General features: G+C 55.3%; 8 protein-coding genes across 8 annotated transcripts; 5 read left to right on the plus strand and 3 right to left on the minus strand.

Annotated features, from left to right (window-relative positions):
• Positions 1-47: 47 nt before the first annotated feature.
• Positions 48-1,157, minus strand: B0H18DRAFT_968869 (zf-C3HC4-domain-containing protein). The gene is made up of 4 exons (XM_048043547.1): positions 941-1,157; positions 751-883; positions 246-699; positions 48-187 (listed from the first exon to the last, which is right to left on the minus strand). Exons 1-4 carry the CDS (start codon positions 1,049-1,051, stop codon positions 103-105), a joined length of 783 nt encoding a protein of 260 aa, XP_047900128.1. The 5' UTR covers positions 1,052-1,157; the 3' UTR covers positions 48-102.
• Positions 1,158-1,283: 126 nt separating this feature from the next.
• B0H18DRAFT_968871 (uncharacterized protein) lies at positions 1,284-3,339 on the plus strand. The gene is made up of 5 exons (XM_048043548.1): positions 1,284-1,841; positions 1,891-2,349; positions 2,397-2,801; positions 2,876-2,930; positions 2,989-3,339. Exons 1-5 carry the CDS (start codon positions 1,368-1,370, stop codon positions 3,186-3,188), a joined length of 1,593 nt encoding a protein of 530 aa, XP_047900129.1. The 5' UTR covers positions 1,284-1,367; the 3' UTR covers positions 3,189-3,339.
• A 254-nt stretch (positions 3,340-3,593) lies between these two features.
• Positions 3,594-5,380, plus strand: B0H18DRAFT_185411 (mitochondrial carrier). Its single transcript, XM_048037013.1, has 11 exons — positions 3,594-3,716; positions 3,814-3,824; positions 3,886-3,902; positions 4,019-4,109; positions 4,167-4,366; positions 4,417-4,451; positions 4,506-4,675; positions 4,743-4,787; positions 4,851-4,939; positions 5,022-5,211; positions 5,280-5,380. Exons 1-11 carry the CDS (start codon positions 3,650-3,652, stop codon positions 5,289-5,291), a joined length of 927 nt encoding a protein of 308 aa, XP_047900130.1. The 5' UTR covers positions 3,594-3,649; the 3' UTR covers positions 5,292-5,380.
• A 290-nt stretch (positions 5,381-5,670) lies between these two features.
• B0H18DRAFT_1081337 (Ima1 N-terminal domain-containing protein) lies at positions 5,671-7,550 on the minus strand (the record flags this gene model as incomplete). The annotated part of the gene is made up of 9 exons (XM_048031374.1): positions 5,671-5,797; positions 5,833-6,107; positions 6,151-6,236; positions 6,315-6,476; positions 6,526-6,699; positions 6,753-6,767; positions 6,794-7,052; positions 7,165-7,283; positions 7,349-7,550. The coding sequence occupies 9 exons, from the start codon at positions 7,548-7,550 to the stop codon at positions 5,671-5,673; spliced, it is 1,419 nt and encodes a 472-aa protein (XP_047900131.1).
• A 174-nt stretch (positions 7,551-7,724) lies between these two features.
• On the plus strand, positions 7,725-9,014 carry B0H18DRAFT_1081338 (uncharacterized protein; the record flags this gene model as incomplete). The annotated part of the gene is made up of 5 exons (XM_048031375.1): positions 7,725-7,802; positions 7,856-8,000; positions 8,054-8,185; positions 8,234-8,731; positions 8,755-9,014. 5 exons carry the CDS (start codon positions 7,725-7,727, stop codon positions 9,012-9,014), a joined length of 1,113 nt encoding a protein of 370 aa, XP_047900132.1.
• A 9-nt stretch (positions 9,015-9,023) lies between these two features.
• Positions 9,024-12,051, plus strand: B0H18DRAFT_968878 (beta-glucan synthesis-associated protein-domain-containing protein; the record flags this gene model as incomplete). Its single annotated transcript, XM_048043549.1, is given in 14 exon segments — positions 9,024-9,029; positions 9,555-9,680; positions 9,730-9,783; positions 9,825-9,925; positions 10,015-10,045; positions 10,113-10,324; positions 10,344-10,360; positions 10,384-10,517; positions 10,573-10,785; positions 10,842-10,886; positions 10,950-11,079; positions 11,139-11,215; positions 11,284-11,394; positions 11,449-12,051. 14 exon segments carry the CDS (start codon positions 9,024-9,026, stop codon positions 11,653-11,655), a joined length of 1,464 nt encoding a protein of 487 aa, XP_047900133.1. The 3' UTR covers positions 11,656-12,051.
• Positions 12,052-12,206: 155 nt separating this feature from the next.
• B0H18DRAFT_968886 (beta-glucan synthesis-associated) lies at positions 12,207-14,901 on the plus strand. The gene is made up of 11 exons (XM_048043550.1): positions 12,207-12,443; positions 12,499-12,555; positions 12,614-12,807; positions 12,863-13,406; positions 13,455-13,691; positions 13,750-13,794; positions 13,845-13,974; positions 14,032-14,105; positions 14,162-14,272; positions 14,328-14,497; positions 14,548-14,901. Exons 1-11 carry the CDS (start codon positions 12,288-12,290, stop codon positions 14,642-14,644), a joined length of 1,815 nt encoding a protein of 604 aa, XP_047900134.1. The 5' UTR covers positions 12,207-12,287; the 3' UTR covers positions 14,645-14,901.
• B0H18DRAFT_968893 (uncharacterized protein) lies at positions 14,902-18,810 on the minus strand. Its single transcript, XM_048043551.1, has 19 exons — positions 18,614-18,810; positions 18,484-18,543; positions 18,357-18,431; positions 18,155-18,297; positions 17,966-18,101; positions 17,763-17,855; positions 17,572-17,712; positions 17,198-17,517; positions 16,994-17,142; positions 16,838-16,917; positions 16,677-16,799; positions 16,041-16,625; positions 15,999-16,011; positions 15,856-15,949; positions 15,767-15,817; positions 15,570-15,659; positions 15,520-15,540; positions 15,402-15,461; positions 14,902-15,340 (listed from the first exon to the last, which is right to left on the minus strand). Exons 1-19 carry the CDS (start codon positions 18,650-18,652, stop codon positions 15,031-15,033), a joined length of 2,583 nt encoding a protein of 860 aa, XP_047900135.1. The 5' UTR covers positions 18,653-18,810; the 3' UTR covers positions 14,902-15,030.
• Between the last annotated feature and the right edge of the window lie 31 nt (positions 18,811-18,841).

Consider the following 18,841-nt stretch of genomic DNA (forward strand, 5'->3'; position numbering starts at 1 on the left):
GTATGTCTCGGATGTTACAATAAATACGGACTATGCGGCCAACAAGGAATCGGTACAATGTGGATGAGATCCAATGTCCACGAAGGGGAAGCATGCGTCGCTTTAAACCTCCAGAATTACATCCTCCGCGCGCAGGAGAAGACGCTTGGTGAGCTTCTCCGTCAGTTTGTACACTTTGTATAGCGCTCTGTGGCAAGTCAGTTTAGTTCATGGGATGGTGAGCACTGCAGTCTTACTGGACTTACCTCGCGGCGCCCATCAAGACAACGGCTACCATTAGAAGTGCTACAAAGTCTCGCGAGTCACGGCCTCGGGTATAACCTCTGAGGCGCAACCAGTGGAATGGCAAGGGGATCGAGAGTAGCATGTGTGCGATGGAGCCTGCACCCACGACAGGTAGACCAAGTAGGAAGCGACGCACAAGGCGTTTGATGAACCCCGGAGGCTTCGCAGGTGTGCGGATGTGCATGGGTCGGACTTTGCCCCGTGAGCCCTGGAGGACAGTCTCGTCAAGTAACCTGTCGTCGATGAAGATGTTGACGGTCGCCCTGACGAGGTTCTGGATCACCTCGAGCGGATTGTAGAAGCCGTAGGAATAGAGTATTGAGTCTCCGTCGTCGGACAACAGTGAAGTCGTAATGAAAGAGCTGCACAAGACAAGGACAGTGAATAGAAGGGAAGACACCGCAGCTATGACGACTGATGTCGATGTTATTTGGCGAGTGCACCATTGATTTCGGTGACACTGACCTGGGTTTGTAGCAATGCCTACCACTCGGGTACGGACGAAGTGGTACCTATACCCGCACTGTGGACATGAATAGAATGCGCTCTGGTTGGCGGCAGTGTTTCGCCACCGTTGAAGGCATTTGACGTGCACATGCTATAGGATGGCATCGTCAGTCACAAACAGAGTCGCGCCAGCATTCGCGGTACTTACGCTCATAGAACCCTTGCATAGGCAAGGCCGAATGAGCCGTCCAAGCTGCGGGTCCTCGCCCTCGAAGCAGATCCGACACTGCTTCTCGCTGTGCGTGTCTGAATCTGCCATAGCGTTACCTGAAGAACTAGATATGAGCGTTGTTAGTATTCTCAGGTCAAGACCAAAGAGTAATGAATAACCGGAGATGAAGGCATGGGAGAGGCTGAGATCTGAGAGTCAGCGGCTTGTCAGCGGCCTGGAAGGATCATTGCACCGCGCTCGCGCCTCCGCGATCACGTGAATGGATGCGCGCATACACAGGGGCTCAGGCTGGCGCTGGCTCTGGCGTGCCTTTGTGCAACTACCGTTCGTCCGTCGCGAGGTAGCTAGCCCACACCCATTGGTTTCGAACAGTCTACGCCGCGACCGCGCTACCTATCAATTCATGTCCTCGGCCCCCACGCCAGGCAGTATTGTCGATCTCCTGGGCGGGGAGGCCGCTCTTGCCAGCCTCTTGCGACAGCGGACCGAGTCTCATCCACAACCACAACATCAACCCAATCAAGCTTTGCTGGCCAACCTCGGCTATCTTTTGTCGAACAATGCTCAGCTCTCTTTCAACCCGTCCGTCAGCCAGGGCACCCGCGGCGCACCGCAACCCTTCAATGCCACTGGACACGGACAGTCTCGGATGACGGGCCCTGAGATGGGACAACTGCTTGTCGCGCTCCAGCAAGCGACACAACAAACAGCAGTATCCGGTATGTCCCATCCGAACTCGCAGCCCCCGAGCCAGGCGACAACGCTCGACAAGCTAGCGGGTTCCTCGCCGGATGACGAGAGGATTCTTGTGAATACTTTGGCAACTAGGGGACTGAAGGGGTGGTCTGTCAGACAGGCACTGGAAGCTTTGCATGGTGTTCGTTGTGTCATTGTGTTCACCAGCGCTCTGATTGACACGACCTCAGGTTAACAATCACACTGGCGGGTCTTGGAAGGACTACTTCCTGGACAACTATGACCGCTTGTCGCAGCGTGTTTCACTCTCAAACGAAGAAGAGGAAGACCCGGAGTCGTCACCGGTTGCGATCTCAAGAGGGAGAACGATGTCAAGAGGAGATAGCTCTGGTAATGGCCCTCCTACGTTGCACACAAGCCGACACTCGGCATCCCGCCCGAGGCCAAAAAAGCAGCGCAGTCGATCCCGGGGACGATCGAACTCTCGTGTACGTCCGCAACAACGCGTACGCTTCTCCGAATCACCGTCAAGGTCGCCCACACCCCCACCTCCTGCTGGTCCGTCTACAGGAAATGGGAGGAGGTATACGGAAGAGGAAGAGGAATATTTCATCAAATCGCTCAAACGGCAGCTACGCAATAATCCCTTTGTTACTTTCAAGAAGATGGCACAGGTACTGGCGGAGAAGGTGAGCGAGATCCAACCACGGATGCATACGCTCATTCTGTCGACTAGGCACCTGCCTGTGGCCGATCAGTAGACTCATGGAGAAGTCATTTAACTATGGGAAGACGCACCGACGTCGATCGCATGATTGCTGATGCCCGAGACAAACACAAGGGACGCATGTGCGAAGAACTCTCAGTCGAACATCACGGAGACGATCAGTCGAGCGCGGAAGACGAGAGTAACGAGGAAAAGTCAGCGGGGACGCATCACGGAAAGGGTAGGGAAAGCAGCCAGGCTTGTCTGCCGGATGAAGATCCTGATACGGAAGAGGACATCCCGAACATGACCACGTCGGGGCAACTGTTGAGGATGGCCGACTTTCGTATGGCTGCCAGATATATCGCCTCGAGAGGAGATTGGGATTCCGCCCTTCTAAACTCGCGAGGTGGGACGCTTTCGCACTGCAGGTATGTGATAGCCATACGAGCTGTGTTGGTTTTGACTCAAAGTACACCTGTGTGTCTGACCATCGTACAATTCTTAAGTATCCCCAACGGACTGCCAAAGCATGGGCACAGGCATACCTCAATCACCGCACGGGTAGGTCGTTCGCATCGTGAAACAACGGGGACACGTCAATGTTCATGATCTGTATCAGTTATAGATCAGATGGTGCCGAAGTACAGGGCACGGTATGCACAGTGCCAGGAGAGGCGGACCTCATCGAAGGCTGGTGACGCGGGCACCACAACAGGCTCACCGTCATTCCACGACGGGAGCAAGCGCAGCCATCGGGAGGTCGACGGAGACGATGGAGCGGTTTCTGCTACTGGAAAGCGTCCAAGAGATTCATATTGAGAATGGCTGCATGGATATGCAATGCACGCTCATGTGCCGTATCTTGGAATGCCCCAAACTTCCATTTATGCAGGGCTTGTATGAGCGAATTCTATGAAGTATTTTAGTACTTACTGCACTCTTGTCCTCCTCGCATAATTCCGTGAAAGCCATAAGTATCATAATGAGATACGTTCTGCAGTGCGTATGCCCCCAATACAAATGAGATGTTGGGTCGGATTGCTAGCGACTTGTATGGGGATCAAGTCGCTTTCAGTGACAACGCGACGTTATGTAGCGTTCAGCGAGGGGATCACTCGCAATGTTAGCAAACATCATTGAGCTACTTACACATCAGCTTAAGTACTTACGCGACGCGTTGTGCGCCTTTTCCCATTAAGATTCCCAACCTTTCCCCGCCGTCAACTCGCTGAGCCTCGCTTGACCAGCGCATTGGCCGTTGACAAAAGGCTGCTATACATATGGCCTCGGAGCCATCTACCAGCGGACATGTGCGCTTTGTAGGAGCTTTAGCTGGCGTCGGGAGCGGTAAGCCTGTCCCCATACGGGTACAGTTCGCGCAAGAGCTTATTAAAGCTTTCATCGACCGTCGGTCCGGTGGAACGTGAACGCGTGAACACTCCAGGTTTGACAAAGGTACGCTTCCGCAGGGGGAAAAATGCTTGACGGCTTTAGCCAACGGCCCTGTGACATATAGGTGGCCGTCGGACACGGGTGCGAACCAAGGCTTAGCTTTCTCGGTACGTAGGGTAACATCCGACGATGGATATAGAGCATTGACTTCGAGCCATTTGATAGAGTGCCTATATCGAACCCTGCTATTTCTGCAGGTTCGACACTATCAAAACACGGCTACAATGTTCTCCACCTGGTACTTACCGTGGAGCTGTCGATTGCATGCTCAAGATAGTCCGAAATGAGGTGAACAATCTGTCTCGTACCGTATGCGAGCACTCATTGATCTACAACTTGGTCCAGTCTATCTTTGCTCTTTACAAGGGTGCGACACCGCCGGCAGTGGCCTGGGCAGCGATTGACTCTGTCCTCTTGGGCTCGTTGCACAACTACCGGCTATTCCTCATCAGGCATGGCATGACAGAGACAGTTCCCGGACGCGGTGCCCAAAGGCTCACAATCGCGGGACATACGACAGCGGGTTTATTTGCAGGGCTCACGAGGTAAAGCAGCCGACCACGGTGTCTTTGATGAAGTGACATAGTCGGGACAGTGCATTTCTGGCCACACCCATGGAGCACCTGAAAGGTAGAAGCTCAGCTTCGCGCTCTAAGATTGCATCATTGACGCTACTGATTCTAGTCAAGTTGCAGATGCAGTCCCAGAGATCTGTAGCCGACAGACAATACAAGGGGCCCATCGACTGTATCCGGCAAATCGTGCGCAGCCAAGGCGTACTTGGCTTGTGGACGGGTTTTACCGGTAGCCTCGCGTTCAGGAGTAATTTTGCCTGGCTCTTCGGATCCTACGAGGCGAGAGCAGAACTCGTTGACTGGCCGTCGGCCCTATGCTCAATCATAGCTTGGTTGTGCTTACCAGGTGTTCATGCGGGGGTTCTCGAGTCTAAAAGGAACAGGATACGAGGTGAAATCTCGTCTTGTCTACACGATGCTTATTAGCCTAATTCTACCTCCTCTCATTTGTCAGATCAGTACGCCAACTGCGAACTTCCTGTCGGGCGGCTTGGGCGCGTTTGCGTTCTGGATCATGGGTATCCCCGCCGACAACATCAAGAAGTGCGTGCTTTCCATCTTTGTATCCCTGACACGCTCACGTACCGGTGACCACACGGCATGGTACTGCGATCCGTTCGAGCAGTCGAATGATGGCGATGCCTCACACAGGCGCGCGGCCATCGTTCCTCACAACTGTTCGTCAAATACACGCGCTTGAGGGGTCCAAGGGCTACTTCCGTGGCCTCGGACCCTCCTTGCTGCGTGCATTTCCGGTGAATGCATCTGCGCTATGGGTGTACGAAGGTCTGATGCGCTTACTTAATGCCGAGAAGGTGAGCAACAGCCTTATTGAAAGGGTGCATGGTCGTACTGAGACCGTAAAATTGTGACGTGACGGCAGACGAGACATTGAACGCTTGAACGGCGAGACGGCGAGGTAGTCTCAGGCTGGCAGCTTGCATCATTTCTCACTATCATTTCTCACAACATGTACTTGTTATGGGCGCGGTCATTCAATCTCGTTGCTATGTACGAGGACATGGAGCATTTGCATAGTTCACACAACGGATCCCTACACCGCAATCGCCCACTTAAATGCATGCCGTTGTGCCACGCCGTATGTACGGCCGTTCCCTCGGATAAGTCTCAGCGATCAAGCCATAAGCACAATCAATGGAGACATCCGCGAACTGTAGTCGGGGGTGCCCGGCACGCCGTGGCCTGTGCCATGAACCCAGGGAGCTCGAGATACAGTAGCGATAAGAACACAACATATCAGAGACAACATGACATCACCTCCGCCAAAGCTTAACGGGATTCAACCACTGCGCAATATTTCCTCTCTTGTCTCGTGTCCCCGAGCGCGCGTCGGCCGCCGCCTGGTCGTCGTCAGACAACTTGATCGTAGTCGAGAACAAGCTCTCGAGGCCGGTTGGCTCCTCCGGCGCAAAAACCGTTGTGGGCGCAACCACGAACCGTCATCGTGGGTGCGAGCCTGTCCATGAGGTCTTCGTTTCTGAGGGGATGGGATCGTCGGCGACCAGTCCATCGCATTCGGGTCTCGTCTTCGTGAATCTACATCGTCGTCGTCGTCGTCATCCATGTCCATGGCGGGATCTTGCCATGCGTCGTGGTTGGAACCGCTGTCAGGGCTGTTCCGGAACGACGGCATCCCAAAGACAGGGTTGGGCGCCCGGACGATGGGGCAACAACGGGTTTGGAAGAGAGGCTCAAGGGCGCGAGGAGGTCGGGCTCGATAGCCGGCGTGGCACCTCGCGATGTGGGCCCGACGCAGTGGAAACGAGCGACTGCTTGCCTTGTGAGGCCGCTTCCGTCAGACGGACGGGCGGCGGACGCTCTAAGCGTAACGTGCGAACATCGAATCAGAATCTAAACAGCATGTTCGTGAGATAATCACGGGTCGTATGTGGGGCACTGACAACTGATTCGAGTACGAGGGATACCGTACAGTACTTGCTCCTGAGAGGCGACTCGGGATCAGTCCAGCGTTGCAGTTCGCCCCATTCGGGCTTGAACCAGGACATCGCGAGGAGGAGCGAAGTACCACATCTGGACAGCCAAACTATCATTGCAGGATCTATGCAAGGTACTGGTGAGCCTCAATGAACTACACTGGTAAGCTGAACATACGTTATATTCTCTCTTGCCCCGCTGCCGCACCATGCGCCCCTGGAATTCGGCTCTCTTGAGACTCCCATATGTCGGGTCCCATGCAGTCCAAAAGATAGACAATAATGCGAGTGCTGGTAGGCCCTGCTTCACGCTGTCCGGTACATGGAATCTGGCATAACCGAGTGCAACTACGCGTGGCCCTTAGGTTAATTGCTGTGATTCTGAAGCTCGACTCTCTTACCCGATGCATAGCATCCTAGTGTGCATACGAGGCACACCGACCATAGACATCCCGGATTTTCCAGAATGTTATTTGCCTCGTGAACCTATCACGGTCACGTTGCGTTCGGGCGACTGGGCGTCGTGGTGGATTGCTGGAACCGAGGAACCCTCCGAGAGCACGTGTACGAGCCATATTGTCTCGTCTGCGAATCTCCTCCTCTACAGCTGGCGCACAGTCGGTGCAGACAGGTGGGTAGCGTGTCTCAATTGATCGCCGGTACTCCGGGAGCATGGCGGCACGTTGGTCGTGGTCAGGGTGCTGAAGGTCGGGCACATAACAAGAGAAATGCGTGGATTGCAGAAAATAAGTAACGGGCCACAATAATACACATGAGCTAATGGCGGAAGGTAATGTGCGGGGACGTACGCACGTCCGGAGGTGGGAGGTAGTTAGACAAAAGGTTGGATAGAAGCATCTGGTTGGTCTGGCATGTCCGGCAGAATGGTGCGCTCCCATACATGCTTGGCAGTCGGTCTTTGCGCGGAGAAGCTGGTGAACGAAGGACTTTGTCAGACCTCTATGCAGTGCGTCGCATGCATAGGCGTAACACTTACCTCTCCGGGCAAATGATTGCGTGTTCAAATTCTCGTCGTGCATCGCAGGTTCGTCCGAGATGATCTCGCCGTTTGGGTCGAACCGATTCCAGCAGTCGCAGTGTGGACATCGGAACGACCGAGGATTGCGAGGTATCGGGCTGATGATTGACTGGCAGAAGAAGCATATCACAGAGCTATGTTGTTTAAATATCTTGGACATTCGTCGGTTTGCAAGAAGTGGAGGCTCGAGGAGGTCGCCGGGGGCGTTGCGGAGGGAGTGCGGGAGAGGCGCTGTTACGCCACGAGCGCGCGCGCGATGTTGTTGCCTATTTTGCACGCGAGACGCGTCCGGAAGCGCCGGTGCATGACGCACTGTGCCTGCGCAGCGACCGCGATGTCGACTGCTGCAGGCCCGTCTGCAGTCCGCGGGGACATCACTCTCCAGCCATCGTATTTCACCTCCTCGCTCTATGTTGAGCCCCTCCGTGAGGACATAGCCACATCGTCAACCTCTTCGCTCAGCAGTACGTAGAGACATGGCCACCCACCCAGCCATTCGCGCTTTTCAAGCGTCTCTGGTCAGACCAGGGATGGTGCTGGTTGCACCTCAAGGTACTCGACGCCCGCGCAAGGGAAACTTTCGTCAATGTCACTGAGAGGCTGTTTATCGGTACGAACTCCGGCCGGCCGCTGAGTTAAATGCATGTTCACTTGTTGCTGCAGAACGCTTGGCAGATGGGGAACCTCTGTTGGCCCGAGTGGTTGTCCTCTTTGCGCTGTATGCATTCCACCTCAGTCAACCAACCGCTCAAAATCCGCCTGTCCATTCTGTGGGGCACATTGCCATTCCATTAGGTGCGTCCGTGGTCGCATTCACCGTTAGATGTCATCTGACTGCGTCAGACATCTACAATGCACTCCTGCTTCTCCCTTCGAGCCTCACGGACCCTGAATTATTACCTCTTCAGCCGTACGCCATCTACGTCCTGAAGACACTCGAGGATGCGAAAGCATTTCACATCCTGCCGCAAGCTGGCCTACGCCCGTACACACCGAGCGTCTTACCGCGAGAGCTGTTCGTAACCGAAGAACAGGAATCTGCCATCATGGCGGCCTTAGGTGGCAGCGCCTCGACGCCGGGCGCGAGTGGCGTATCGAAAAAGAAAGGCCGGCCGTCACGCCGCGATAAGCAGAAGAAAGCAAAAGACGCGCTCGCTGCCCTAGAGAAATACCTCGAGAAGAACACGACCACACTAGCTCTTGAAGCCACGCCAACATCGCAATCTGCAGCCGCGGATCGCCCACATACGACCCATCGCATGGTTGCGCACCCTCCTAGCACGACACGCGAACAGTATCGGCTCCACAAGGTAGAGGCACTGGAGTGGTTGGACGCTAATGGTGCGGAGGCGATATCGGGGGAGACGAACCCACGCGGGATGTAAACGCCGGACGAGAGGCTTTACAGCGTGCGAATGAAGCCGTCCTGGCACGCCTCAAGATGATCGATGAGATGGCCGCTGAACAGGGCTTAGAGGTGGGCGGTGAAGGTGGGGAGAAGACAGGGCTTGCGCGCGTCGAGCGCGCCGTGCACGAGCTGCTCTCGTCGGGGAGCTCGACTGGGAGCGTGGGCATCCTGGGGCTGCTGGAGGGCGCCGGCCTCGACGCGCGCTGGGAGCTGTGACTGGCGGCGATGGCGGTGCGCGCTTCGCGCGGCGTTGGCATCCCCGCTGTCGGACTGGATTCAAGGTTAGGTCTGGTGAGGCGCGTCGAGAGTGGCTGGAGGCTGACTTCGGAACACCCAGGGCGGACCAGGGCGTAATATACCGATCACAATCATCAAACGCCAAGGACAGCCTCGTCGGGCTCGGTACCCCTGGGAGTTGGTCGTGACTAGTCCTTCGCTCGATCAGGATGGCAACGATACACAGATGTTTATTGCAAGGCGCTTCAGAAGGACAGCCTAGCACGCGCCTGTCCATATGCCGCATCTGAGCACCTGCTCAGGCGGTGTACAAAACCATGCTCGTCCGAATTGCGGATCATACACACCTCTCCTTGACCTCTCCCGCTGCCCGTCTGTTGTCCTCGAGCCCTTGGCCCTTGTCCTCGGTCCTCCCCACCGATGCCCCTCGCACGCAAGCCCCCATCGGCTCGAGCTCAACCAACCTCTCCTTCGCACGCCGCTCTTTTGACTGCTCGGCCACGGCCGAGTCCACAACAGGCTGCTTATGGGCAAGCGCCGAACGCGGTTTGTGCGGTTTTGCGACGCCTTGATAGCGGGCTAAAATTGCCATGGCAGAGTCGATTCTCGTCGCAGAGTGTTTCGTCGACAGGGTTGACTGAGAAGGTTCGCCAGAAATATGATACTCTCTTGACGCGTATGAATGAATGATCAGTTCAACCTTTCGCCCGATCCGCGGTCGTGGAACTCAGCCATCGCACCCGGCGTCGTGGAAGATGACGACGACATCACAATCCAGACTCACGACAGAGCCGAGGCAACTTTGACCGAGATTGGAACATCTTCACTTGGAGAGGTCTCGTAAACATCGGCAGTTTGACTCTCGTTTTTCTTGGGATTCTCGCGCTCTTGTGCGTTGAACGTTGATCTCGCATCAGGCGCGGGTTGCCGAAGCTGACCTCTGAGCAGTGCTGGGTACCCTATCATTCTGCTCTAACAGGCACCAACAATCCTACAACGGCGGCTTCAACGTGGCGGCATCAATCCTCGGGTCAAGTACCAAACTTGATCGGTGGTTTCGGTGCCATCGATCCTCAGACACCACAAGAGGTACGCAACAAGAAGGACTACGTCAACGGGAATGAATGGCAGCTGGTATTCAGCGACGAGTTCAACACGCCAGGGCGGTCATTCTGGCCAGGAGACGACCCATACTGGGAGGCGGTGAACCTGCACTACTGGCAAACGGGTAACTGGATGGCTCGATCCCACGCTGTCACGACCAAGGATGGCGCACTGGAGATCACGATGTCGGTGAAGCCGAAGAAGGTTGAACTACACGAGCGGTATGATCACGACGTGGAACAAGTTCTGTTCCAGGGCGGCCTGCTGGAGGTCAACGTGTCGCTGCCTGGTGCTGCCAATGTCGTTGGGCTTTGGCCTGCTATCTGGACCATGGGTAACCTGGGGCGTGCGGGGTACGGTGCTAGTCTGGAGGGCATGGTGAGTCCACATCCGATGCTGCAGGTTAAGCCTTAGCTCATCTCGATGCACTCAGTGGCCGTACTCGTACGACACGTGCGATGTAGGCACAGTAAAGAACCAGTCCCTGGGCGGCGTTCCTGACAACCCGGCCGCCTTCTCCTGGTTGCCCGGGCAGAAGCTTTCACGGTGTACGTGCCCAGGCTCGACTCATCCAGGTCCTATGCATAATGACAACACGTACGTCGGACGGGCTGCACCTGAGATCGATGTATTCGAGGCTTCGGTGGTACGCACAGCATCCCTGCTCTTCTCACCTTAACCCAACGTTGAGTTTCTCCTTAGTCCGTATCGGGTACTGGACAGGTCTCCCAGTCTGCACAATGGGCGGTATGTCGTAGTCATCTGGTCATCTGTATGGAGGCCTAGTTTCTAATTCGTGCTCTGCGTTAGCCTTTCGACTTTAATCACCAGTACCAGAACGACTCGAGTGACATCTACGTCGCAGACTCCAGCATCACGGGCTTGAACCCTTACACTGGGGCTTCATACCAAGAGGCAAGTTCCGGCGTCAGCAACACTGGTAAGGATCGGCATCCTATGTTCGATGGGCTGGTGACAGGAGCTCATGACTGCGGACAGACCAGACTGCCTGGGAGCTCAGTGGTGGCGGGTACTCGGTATACGGTGTTCAATATGAATATGGTTTCGATGACGCGGTGAGTCATATACACGCCTCGTCATTTCGAAGCGGATGAGGTTAATTTTGATTTGAAACGTAACTCAGTATATCGCCTGGGTCGCGAGCGACAAATTGACGTGGTCGATCAAGCAGACTGCTGTGGGGCCGAGCAGCAAAGTCCAGATTGGTCAGAGACTGGTGTCGCAGGAACCTATGGTGCGTGTTCCCGACCGTGTTGCTTGCTCATCCTCTGAACATGTACCTCGGCAGTACATCATCATGAATCTGGGTATATCGGAGGGCTTCGGAGGGAATGTGGACTTCGCACATCTCGTGTTCCCGACGACGATGCGGGTAGACTATGTTCGCGTTTACCAAGACCCAAGCAACGTCAAGACGAGCTGTGACCCTCCCGACGCGCCGACTGCATCGTACATCAACGCGTACGTAGCCTATCATCATGGGTGTGCGTGCTGATTCCAATATCAAATCTATGCAGGTTCCAGGGCGCGTACACGAACCCGAACTACACCGATTGGCAAACGCAGTACGGTGAACCATTCCCGGGAAACCATTGGGCAGGCGATTGTTGAGCTTTATTATGACGCGACGAACATTGACGGACAGTATGTATTCTTATACTATTAGTGTAATGCTGTGATCTCGCTGCTATGGTGGGTCCGGTTGATGGGATTATTTTGGTCTCCGTGGATAGGTCTCTGTGTGTCCTCGCTTCCAGGCTCCGCGAAACGCTGCAAACCCGGCCGACTCGTCTAGTGTCCTCACTGAGTTGGGGCAACCAATGTATGTATGTATGTCGCGAACGGTCGCTTGCGCGGAAGGCTTGCACACGGATGCAGCATCCAGTTTTAAGCGCCGCTTGGCCAGAAGTGATTGCCGCCCGAAAAAGATGTGCGTCCGGCGCGATGATTGGCCAGGGGAGCGTCCGACGAGGCGGAGTTGAATCGGGCTGGAACAGGTGGCGCTGGCAACCGCGTTGTTTCCATCGGCGTTCGATGTAACAGAGGATAACCTCCATCCACTGTCTCTCCTCCGACTCGTATACCCTTCGTCGCTCCTCGCATCGACCCCCGCGTACGGCAGCAACCATGGCTTCTCTGGGCCCCAACTCTCAGAGACGTTACATTCAACCTGACTCTCCTTCTACCACCAATCTCTTGGCACCCCAGTCGGCACGGTCTCCAAATGGCGTGCAGGCCGCGTCTTCCCACTCGCTACGCAGTATGGGCAGCAGTACTTCATTGGTATGTTACACCATTGCTCAGAGGCTAGCCCGTACCCACACAAGCGTCGCTCCAGAACGACAGTCAATCCCGCTACGCGCCTAGCGTAGTAGCACCTTCGATATCGGACAAGGTATGTCATCGTCATCGCGCCTGTTTACGTACCATGTCACGTCTGACTTTTCGTCCAGTTCTCTCTTTCGCCAGATCCTACATCTTGGGGTGCCTACCTTACGCCCGACGTGCCAGAAAGCGATGACTACCTCCACAACCCCGACCCTAAGCGTGACCGAAAGAACGACCAGGGCGGCAATATCTTCACGTACAGAGGAATCACCAACCTTGGCTGCCTGATGATCCTCGCAGTCGGAACGGTCACTCTTTTGTGCGTCACACGGGGCGATCTCCGGTGCTGCACCTACTCACACGTTGATTCACAGCGCGGGATACCCGCTTATCAGTCATTTCACCAAGAAGTCGCAGTCGTACGCAGGTGGCTTCAACTTGGGTGGAGTCAACGCGTCAGGCCAGATTCCGGAGCTCATTGGCAACTACGGGATGGTTGACAAGCATACCCCTACGGAGGCGCGCACCAAGACTGATCTTGTATCGGGGCAGAAATATGAGCTCATCTTCAGTGACGAGTTCGAGGTGGATGGGCGTACGTTCTGGCCTGGCGACGATCCTTACTGGGAAGCGGTCACTATGCACTATTGGTCCACAAACAACTTGGAATGGCTGGATCCAACAGCCGTTACGACCGCCAACGGGAGCTTGCAGATCACCATGCAAAAGAAACCCAAGAACGGTCTCGATTTCACTAGCGGAATGATGACGACATGGAACAAGTTTTGCTTCACCGGTGGTCTTGTTGAGGTGAATGTGTCTCTCCCTGGAGCCAACAACATCATGGGTTTCTGGCCGGCTATCTGGATGATGGGCAACTTAGGTCGTGCTGGTTATGGCGCTACCCTTGACGGCACGGTGAGTTCTGTGGTAACTCGCAAGAGCATTTTGCTGACCTGCAAATAGTGGCCTTACACATACGATGCTTGCGACGTGGGCACCCTAGCGAACCAGACGAAGAACGGGCTCCCGCTGGCCGCTACCCAGAATGGCGATCCTGCATTCGGCGACGTACTCTCATATCAGCCAGGACAGCGTCTGTCGCGTTGCACTTGTAAAGGTTCATCACATCCTGGACCTATGCATGCGGATGGCACCTACGTCGGGCGCTCAGCACCGGAGATTGATATCTTCGAGGCAACGGTATGAATGCAGTCTTGATCCGTGTCACCTATCGTTGCTCATACTTAGTTTTTGACAGATCAGTGGCGGTATGGGTCAGGTATCCCAGTCTGGGCAGTGGGCAGTAAGTATGCCATCTCAACGTCGTGCCGCTCCTGAACATTTGTCGTGTAGCCGTACAACCACCAGTATCTGTGGACCAATACTTCAGATACCTATTCGATACGCAACGAGACGAACACGATCTTGAATAGCTACTTGGGTGGCGTCTACCAGCAAGCAACCTCGGCGGTCAGTAACACCGGTAAATACATCTTTCAGTGGTATTATACCATTCTCATTGAAACCACTACCTGTTTAGATCAGAACGCATATGAAAAGACGGGTGGATATGCCATCTACGGCCTTCAGTATGAACCCGGGTTCGACAACGGGGTAAGTCTGGACCTGTCACGAAATACCTGAAGAAGTTTCCTGACTGTAGATTGTAGTACATCGCCTGGATCAACAATGCCGAGATAGCATGGACGCTTTTAGCTGCAGGTGTCGGTCCCGATACCACCGTTGAGACCAGTGCCCGTCCTATCCCGCAAGAGCCGATGGTATGTTGTTTGCTAAAATGAATAACGTGCCGTTTGACGGAGATTTGTGACGTAGTACCTCATCATGAACTTCGGCATGTCACACAATTTTGGTTTCGTTGATCTCGACAATTTGCCATTCCCATCCACAATGCGCGTGGACTACGTTCGTGTCTACCAGGATCCGAGCAAGAAGAACTATGGTTGCGACCCGGAAGACTTCCCGACAGCAGCGTACATCAATACGTAAGTCCCGCCTCGATACGAGATTTGAACGCGACTAACAACCATCTCAGGTATATCGAGGCGTACAACAACCCGAACTTGACGACGTGGGTCGACGACTTCGGCCAGGTCATCCCCAAGAACAGTCTCATCGACAATTGTTCATGACGTGTGTATGACTATGCCGATACGTCAGTTACCCGTAGTTACTGTCTGTAGTCGAGAGATCCACCTACTTACGCTTTCGATATCCTATTGGGACGCTTGATGTGACCCGTCTGCCTCTACTCTTAGCATTACATACTTGTCTTGTCGCATTCGCTTCTTTCTCTCAACGATGCGCCACTAGTGCTTCTTATGTAACATCTCGTCGGGTGAGGCGGAATAGACTGCAGGCCTATACCAGGGTCATGTACACGACGTACATGCTAGGATCATAAGATTGCTCTATGCTAGGTTGACTATGAAAACAACAGCAATGCACTAAAACAGATAACATGCAACGAAATACCCCTGTGCCCACTACCGTGACCGTTGCCACAGTCTCGCGTTGTTCAACTCTGCGTAGCGGGTGGCTTGGGAGGGTTGTCCAGTAGTGCCTGAAGCTTGGCTAGTGTCCGTTCCAATGCGATGATTCCTCCTCCAGTCAATCTCGGGACGGCGAGTTCCCGGTCGGCCTCTGTCTCCTCTTTCGAGAGCTTGCTCTTCTCGATCAATGCACGAGCGTCGCTCAGCACCTTCGCCAGTTTGGTCTTCGTGTAGTAGAACCAGTAAATCTCCTTCTCCAAGCCGCCCAAGGGGATCTCTAGTGCCCGACGGACGAAGCCACGAGAGAGCACGTAGGCCTTCTCGCTGTACAACCGGCTGGTGATGGTCGATGTGAGCTCCGACGGACCCATCAGCGTCAGTACAGTGAAGAACTAACCTGTTCACTATTCCTTCTTCTGTACCCCTAAGCTTCTCGTAGGCAGGTTCGCAGAACCAGCTAGGAGGACGGGATGAACATTCATTGAACGGAGCTGACCAAGGCATGTTCGACTTACGGCTCCCTGACGAGCACTACCCTTGTATTGAGACGAAGGCTTGCAGCAACGAAGATCTTGAGGCACTCCACGTTTCGCTCTTGTCGCCGGCCCATGTGCCGAGAATGGACAAGCAGACCTTACCCTCTTCATAGAGGTTACTATTCAGAATAACCGTCATGCCACGTTTCTCGGGAATCATCAAGTGTGACGCACGGGTTCACTGAAAGAACGGTCAGTCATAAGGACAAGGTTGAAACGAGACTACGCACCTCTGCCATTCCCATTTGTCCAGCTCAGGAAGTGCGCGATAGGTGGACTTTGCGGGAAATTCGAGTCAAGCATCCAGTCGATCACGAAGGGGCATCTTGATATGGCGTGTTCTCTGGTCCAATGATCAAGCATCGCAGAAGATCTGTTCGGTCTTCGTATGCTCGGATCAGGATAGACTCTATGGGCCAGGTCAGTCGCGAAGGGCGTATACGAGTCGAGGACAGTACCTGGTAGACTGCTCTGGAGAGCGCGGTATTCTCGCGAGAGACGTGCCATGAATCCCCGCGAGTCTGGGCGGGAGGCGACGAGTAGAACGCATGGTCAGCGGGCGCAGACGGTAGGACCTCGAATCGTTTCCAATGTTCATCGCGGTCCTCCGCGTCAGTTGCCTCCGCGTCATCCGTCTCCGTCGCGTCCTGTGGTACGTCGGGCGATTTTGGCCTAGCGGATTTGGAGGTACTGTCCACTTTCTCGACTGGCGATGCGGGACCAGCTTCGGACGCCACTGCGAGGGGTACCTCGTGGTCTTGGTGGTGCACGGTGGGGTCTGACGATGACCATCCCTCTTCGTCGTCGACCTCCATGGTGTTGTCTTCCTCGCCTTCGTCCGTCGACCAGTCCCCGGTGTCCTCCTCGTCCTCCATCCCGACCCATTGTCCCTCCCCGTCCATCTCCCAGACTTCGACGTCCTCCTCGACGTCGATGTCGCTCCCCTCCTCGCCTTCCGAGACGTCATCGCCCCAAAGTTCCTCGATCTGCTCCAGACCGTCCGCGAGCTTGGTCAGTCGCTGGAGCGGCAGGATCTCCGTGGTACCACTGGGAAGAACGACCTCGACGGTCCCATCCATGTGCAGCTGCGATTCGATCAGGGGTCTCCCACCAGACATCTCGGAACGAGCACTCACATCAACGACCTCACCGAACCAGTCGAGATGCGTGTCCCCCTTCTGCGGGCGCTGCAGCTCACCTTCCTCGATAGTCGGGTCCTTTCCGCGGCGTTCCGCAATCTTGTTGCCAATCTCCGCCATCTCCCTTCGCCAGCCGCCGAGGTGGCCGTCCCCGAGACGACAGGCGGCTCACGGACCCACTCCTCCACCTCGCCTATCCGGGGCACCATCGGTGGTTCTGCGCCGTTCGTCACGTCCGCTTGTGGATGAAGACGAAGTCGCCGCGGTGGACGCCCAGCCCGTCTGTCGGGGCGACGCAGACCAGTCAGATGTACCGTGCGGGTCGAGCTCGAGAAGAGACGCGAGCTCGACCTGCCCGTTGTCTTCGCATCGGACGTGGGCGATCCTGTCGACGGCGTTGACGTTCTGGACAATTGCTGCTCGTTTCTGGTCTTCGGTCTTCCAGATGACATGATCACCCGGCCTGGCGAATTATATTCAGCGATGCATTGTATCCTTCCAAAGCGACGTATACTGACCAGCAGTCATACTCGTCGGGGTTCAGGTACGGGATGGTCTGCTTCGCGTCCAGTGCCTCCCGCGTACCGTCTTGCCAGAGCACGTTCACGAGCGTTTGGGTCTCCTTGACAATAAACGTCCGTACTTGGAGCATGTGGCGAGGGTCGTCTTCTTTGCCGTGCTTGGTGACGGGGACTCCAGTGGAGTCCTTTAGGACGACGCGGTCTCCTACACGGATGGCCTGTTCTGCTCGTCGGCGAACGAGGGTGAGTGTGCTGAGCGAAGGACCGGACCAGAAGCGGGCCGGACGCAGACGAGACTGTGCCTCTTTGGGGTCCAGCTGTGTGGATTAGCTGTAAGACGAAGGCTCTGGCCGGATAACTGTCAGACATACCGATTGGTTGATCGCCAACCATGCGATGGCGAGTACTGTGCGCCTGACTGCAACCACTGTGTCCTGGTTGCTGGGGCGCACGTTGCCCAACAGAAAGCCAAAAAGACTTTGCACGCCAGACACGGGCTGCGGTAGAACGTCCTGTAAAAGACCTTAGCAAATGCCATCGCATTCAATGAAGAGGTACTAACAGATCCCTTCTCCCCCACGGCAAGACGGGCACTAAGCTCCGGGACGCGGACGAGGTTGCCGTTGCCCATGTCTATCACGGCTTCGTCGAACATCTGGGGATGCTGTCAGTATACGCCGTGAGTTCCACGAATTGGTGCATACCTCAACGACCTGAACAAGCCGTCAGCAGACGTATCACTTGATTTGGTGGATGCAGTCTCACCTGGCCGATCCAGTCGTCGTGCACGACATAATCACCCATATCCACGTCAATGGCGGTCTGTACATCGCTCGTGGTCTTCCATTCTGATAGTGGTTCTTCGCTAATCGCATGTTCGAGGCGGCCCTTGACCTCGATTCTGGTGCACGACGCTGTCAGCTGTATGCACCACCCGACAGAGGATGTACGCACCCTGTCACGACTCCCGAGACGACATCGTCCACACTCCGCTTGAGCAAGTCGCCGGGCTGGTAATTCCGGTCGACAAGCTCCAGTTGGGACTCGGGCAGGATCTCACGCGAAGGGCGAGGAAAGTAAGAGACGCCGACCTCGCCCTGCAGATCGAGGGTAAGAGTTCAGTGAAGAGACCGCAGAAAAGTCTGCCGCGACATACCGGCTTCAGTGGTCTCATTAATGGGTCTGCGTTCTCCGCAGGCGGTGGTAGGTCTTCTGCATCGTGCCAACATCGCTGGTGCGCGGGAGTCAGTCTCCAGTACGAGTCGCATGCAGAAGCTGCGTACCAGAACGATGCCATATAGTGCCGGGTCGTCCTTTCGCCTAACGATGTCCTCCTGGTAGAACTGGGTAGATAGCAGAGAAGTTATAAACCAAGCGAAGGGACCTCATCGGAAACGTCGGCTGGAGCCTCACCTTCGCGGTTACGCCACCACGACGACCTGCAATCGGCATGTCGTCCTCGAGGCTGTGGGTACGTTCGAAAGGCTCTGTCGTGTGTCGTGGAGGGTGCTGGTGGCCAGCAATCGAGCAGGGTATGATACAAGGTTGTTCCCGTCCTGAGCGTCCTGGCCTGGAATTATGGCGCAGATGACTGTTTACCGTGACTTCGCCGATCCCCATTCGTCGCCCTATCTCTGCTCC

The sequence above is a fragment of the Fomitopsis serialis genome (genome assembly GCF_022376445.1).
Source record: "Fomitopsis serialis strain Sig1Antser10 chromosome Unknown B0H18scaffold_2, whole genome shotgun sequence".
NCBI classification, from domain to species: domain Eukaryota; kingdom Fungi; phylum Basidiomycota; class Agaricomycetes; order Polyporales; family Fomitopsidaceae; genus Fomitopsis; species Fomitopsis serialis.

Coding starts and splice junctions, on each gene's coding strand:
- B0H18DRAFT_968893 (XM_048043551.1), bottom strand. CDS start 18,652: ATGCCGATTGCAGGTCGTCGTGGTGGCGTAACCGCGAAG. Junction 18,432..18,483: donor CACTATATGGCATCGTTCTG/GTACGCAGCTTC, acceptor CCCGCGCACCAG/CGATGTTGGCACGATGCAGA. Junction 15,541..15,569: donor TGGAGTGCCTCAAGATCTTC/GTTGCTGCAAGC, acceptor TCTCAATACAAG/GGTAGTGCTCGTCAGGGAGC.
- B0H18DRAFT_968869 (XM_048043547.1), bottom strand. CDS start 1,051: ATGGCAGATTCAGACACGCACAGCGAGAAGCAGTGTCGGATCTGCTTC. Junction 884..940: donor TATGCAAGGGTTCTATGAGC/GTAAGTACCGCG, acceptor GCCATCCTATAG/CATGTGCACGTCAAATGCCT. Junction 700..750: donor AGGCATTGCTACAAACCCAG/GTCAGTGTCACC, acceptor CATCGACATCAG/TCGTCATAGCTGCGGTGTCT.
- B0H18DRAFT_968871 (XM_048043548.1), top strand. CDS start 1,368: ATGTCCTCGGCCCCCACGCCAGGCAGTATTGTCGATCTCCTGGGCGGG. Junction 2,350..2,396: donor CACAGGTACTGGCGGAGAAG/GTGAGCGAGATC, acceptor TCTGTCGACTAG/GCACCTGCCTGTGGCCGATC. Junction 2,931..2,988: donor ATACCTCAATCACCGCACGG/GTAGGTCGTTCG, acceptor GATCTGTATCAG/TTATAGATCAGATGGTGCCG.
- B0H18DRAFT_968886 (XM_048043550.1), top strand. CDS start 12,288: ATGGCTTCTCTGGGCCCCAACTCTCAGAGACGTTACATTCAACCTGAC. Junction 12,808..12,862: donor GTCGGAACGGTCACTCTTTT/GTGCGTCACACG, acceptor GTTGATTCACAG/CGCGGGATACCCGCTTATCA. Junction 13,975..14,031: donor CTCGGCGGTCAGTAACACCG/GTAAATACATCT, acceptor CTACCTGTTTAG/ATCAGAACGCATATGAAAAG.
- B0H18DRAFT_185411 (XM_048037013.1), top strand. CDS start 3,650: ATGGCCTCGGAGCCATCTACCAGCGGACATGTGCGCTTTGTAGGAGCT. Junction 4,110..4,166: donor TCAAGATAGTCCGAAATGAG/GTGAACAATCTG, acceptor AACTTGGTCCAG/TCTATCTTTGCTCTTTACAA. Junction 4,940..5,021: donor CCCGCCGACAACATCAAGAA/GTGCGTGCTTTC, acceptor CCGTTCGAGCAG/TCGAATGATGGCGATGCCTC.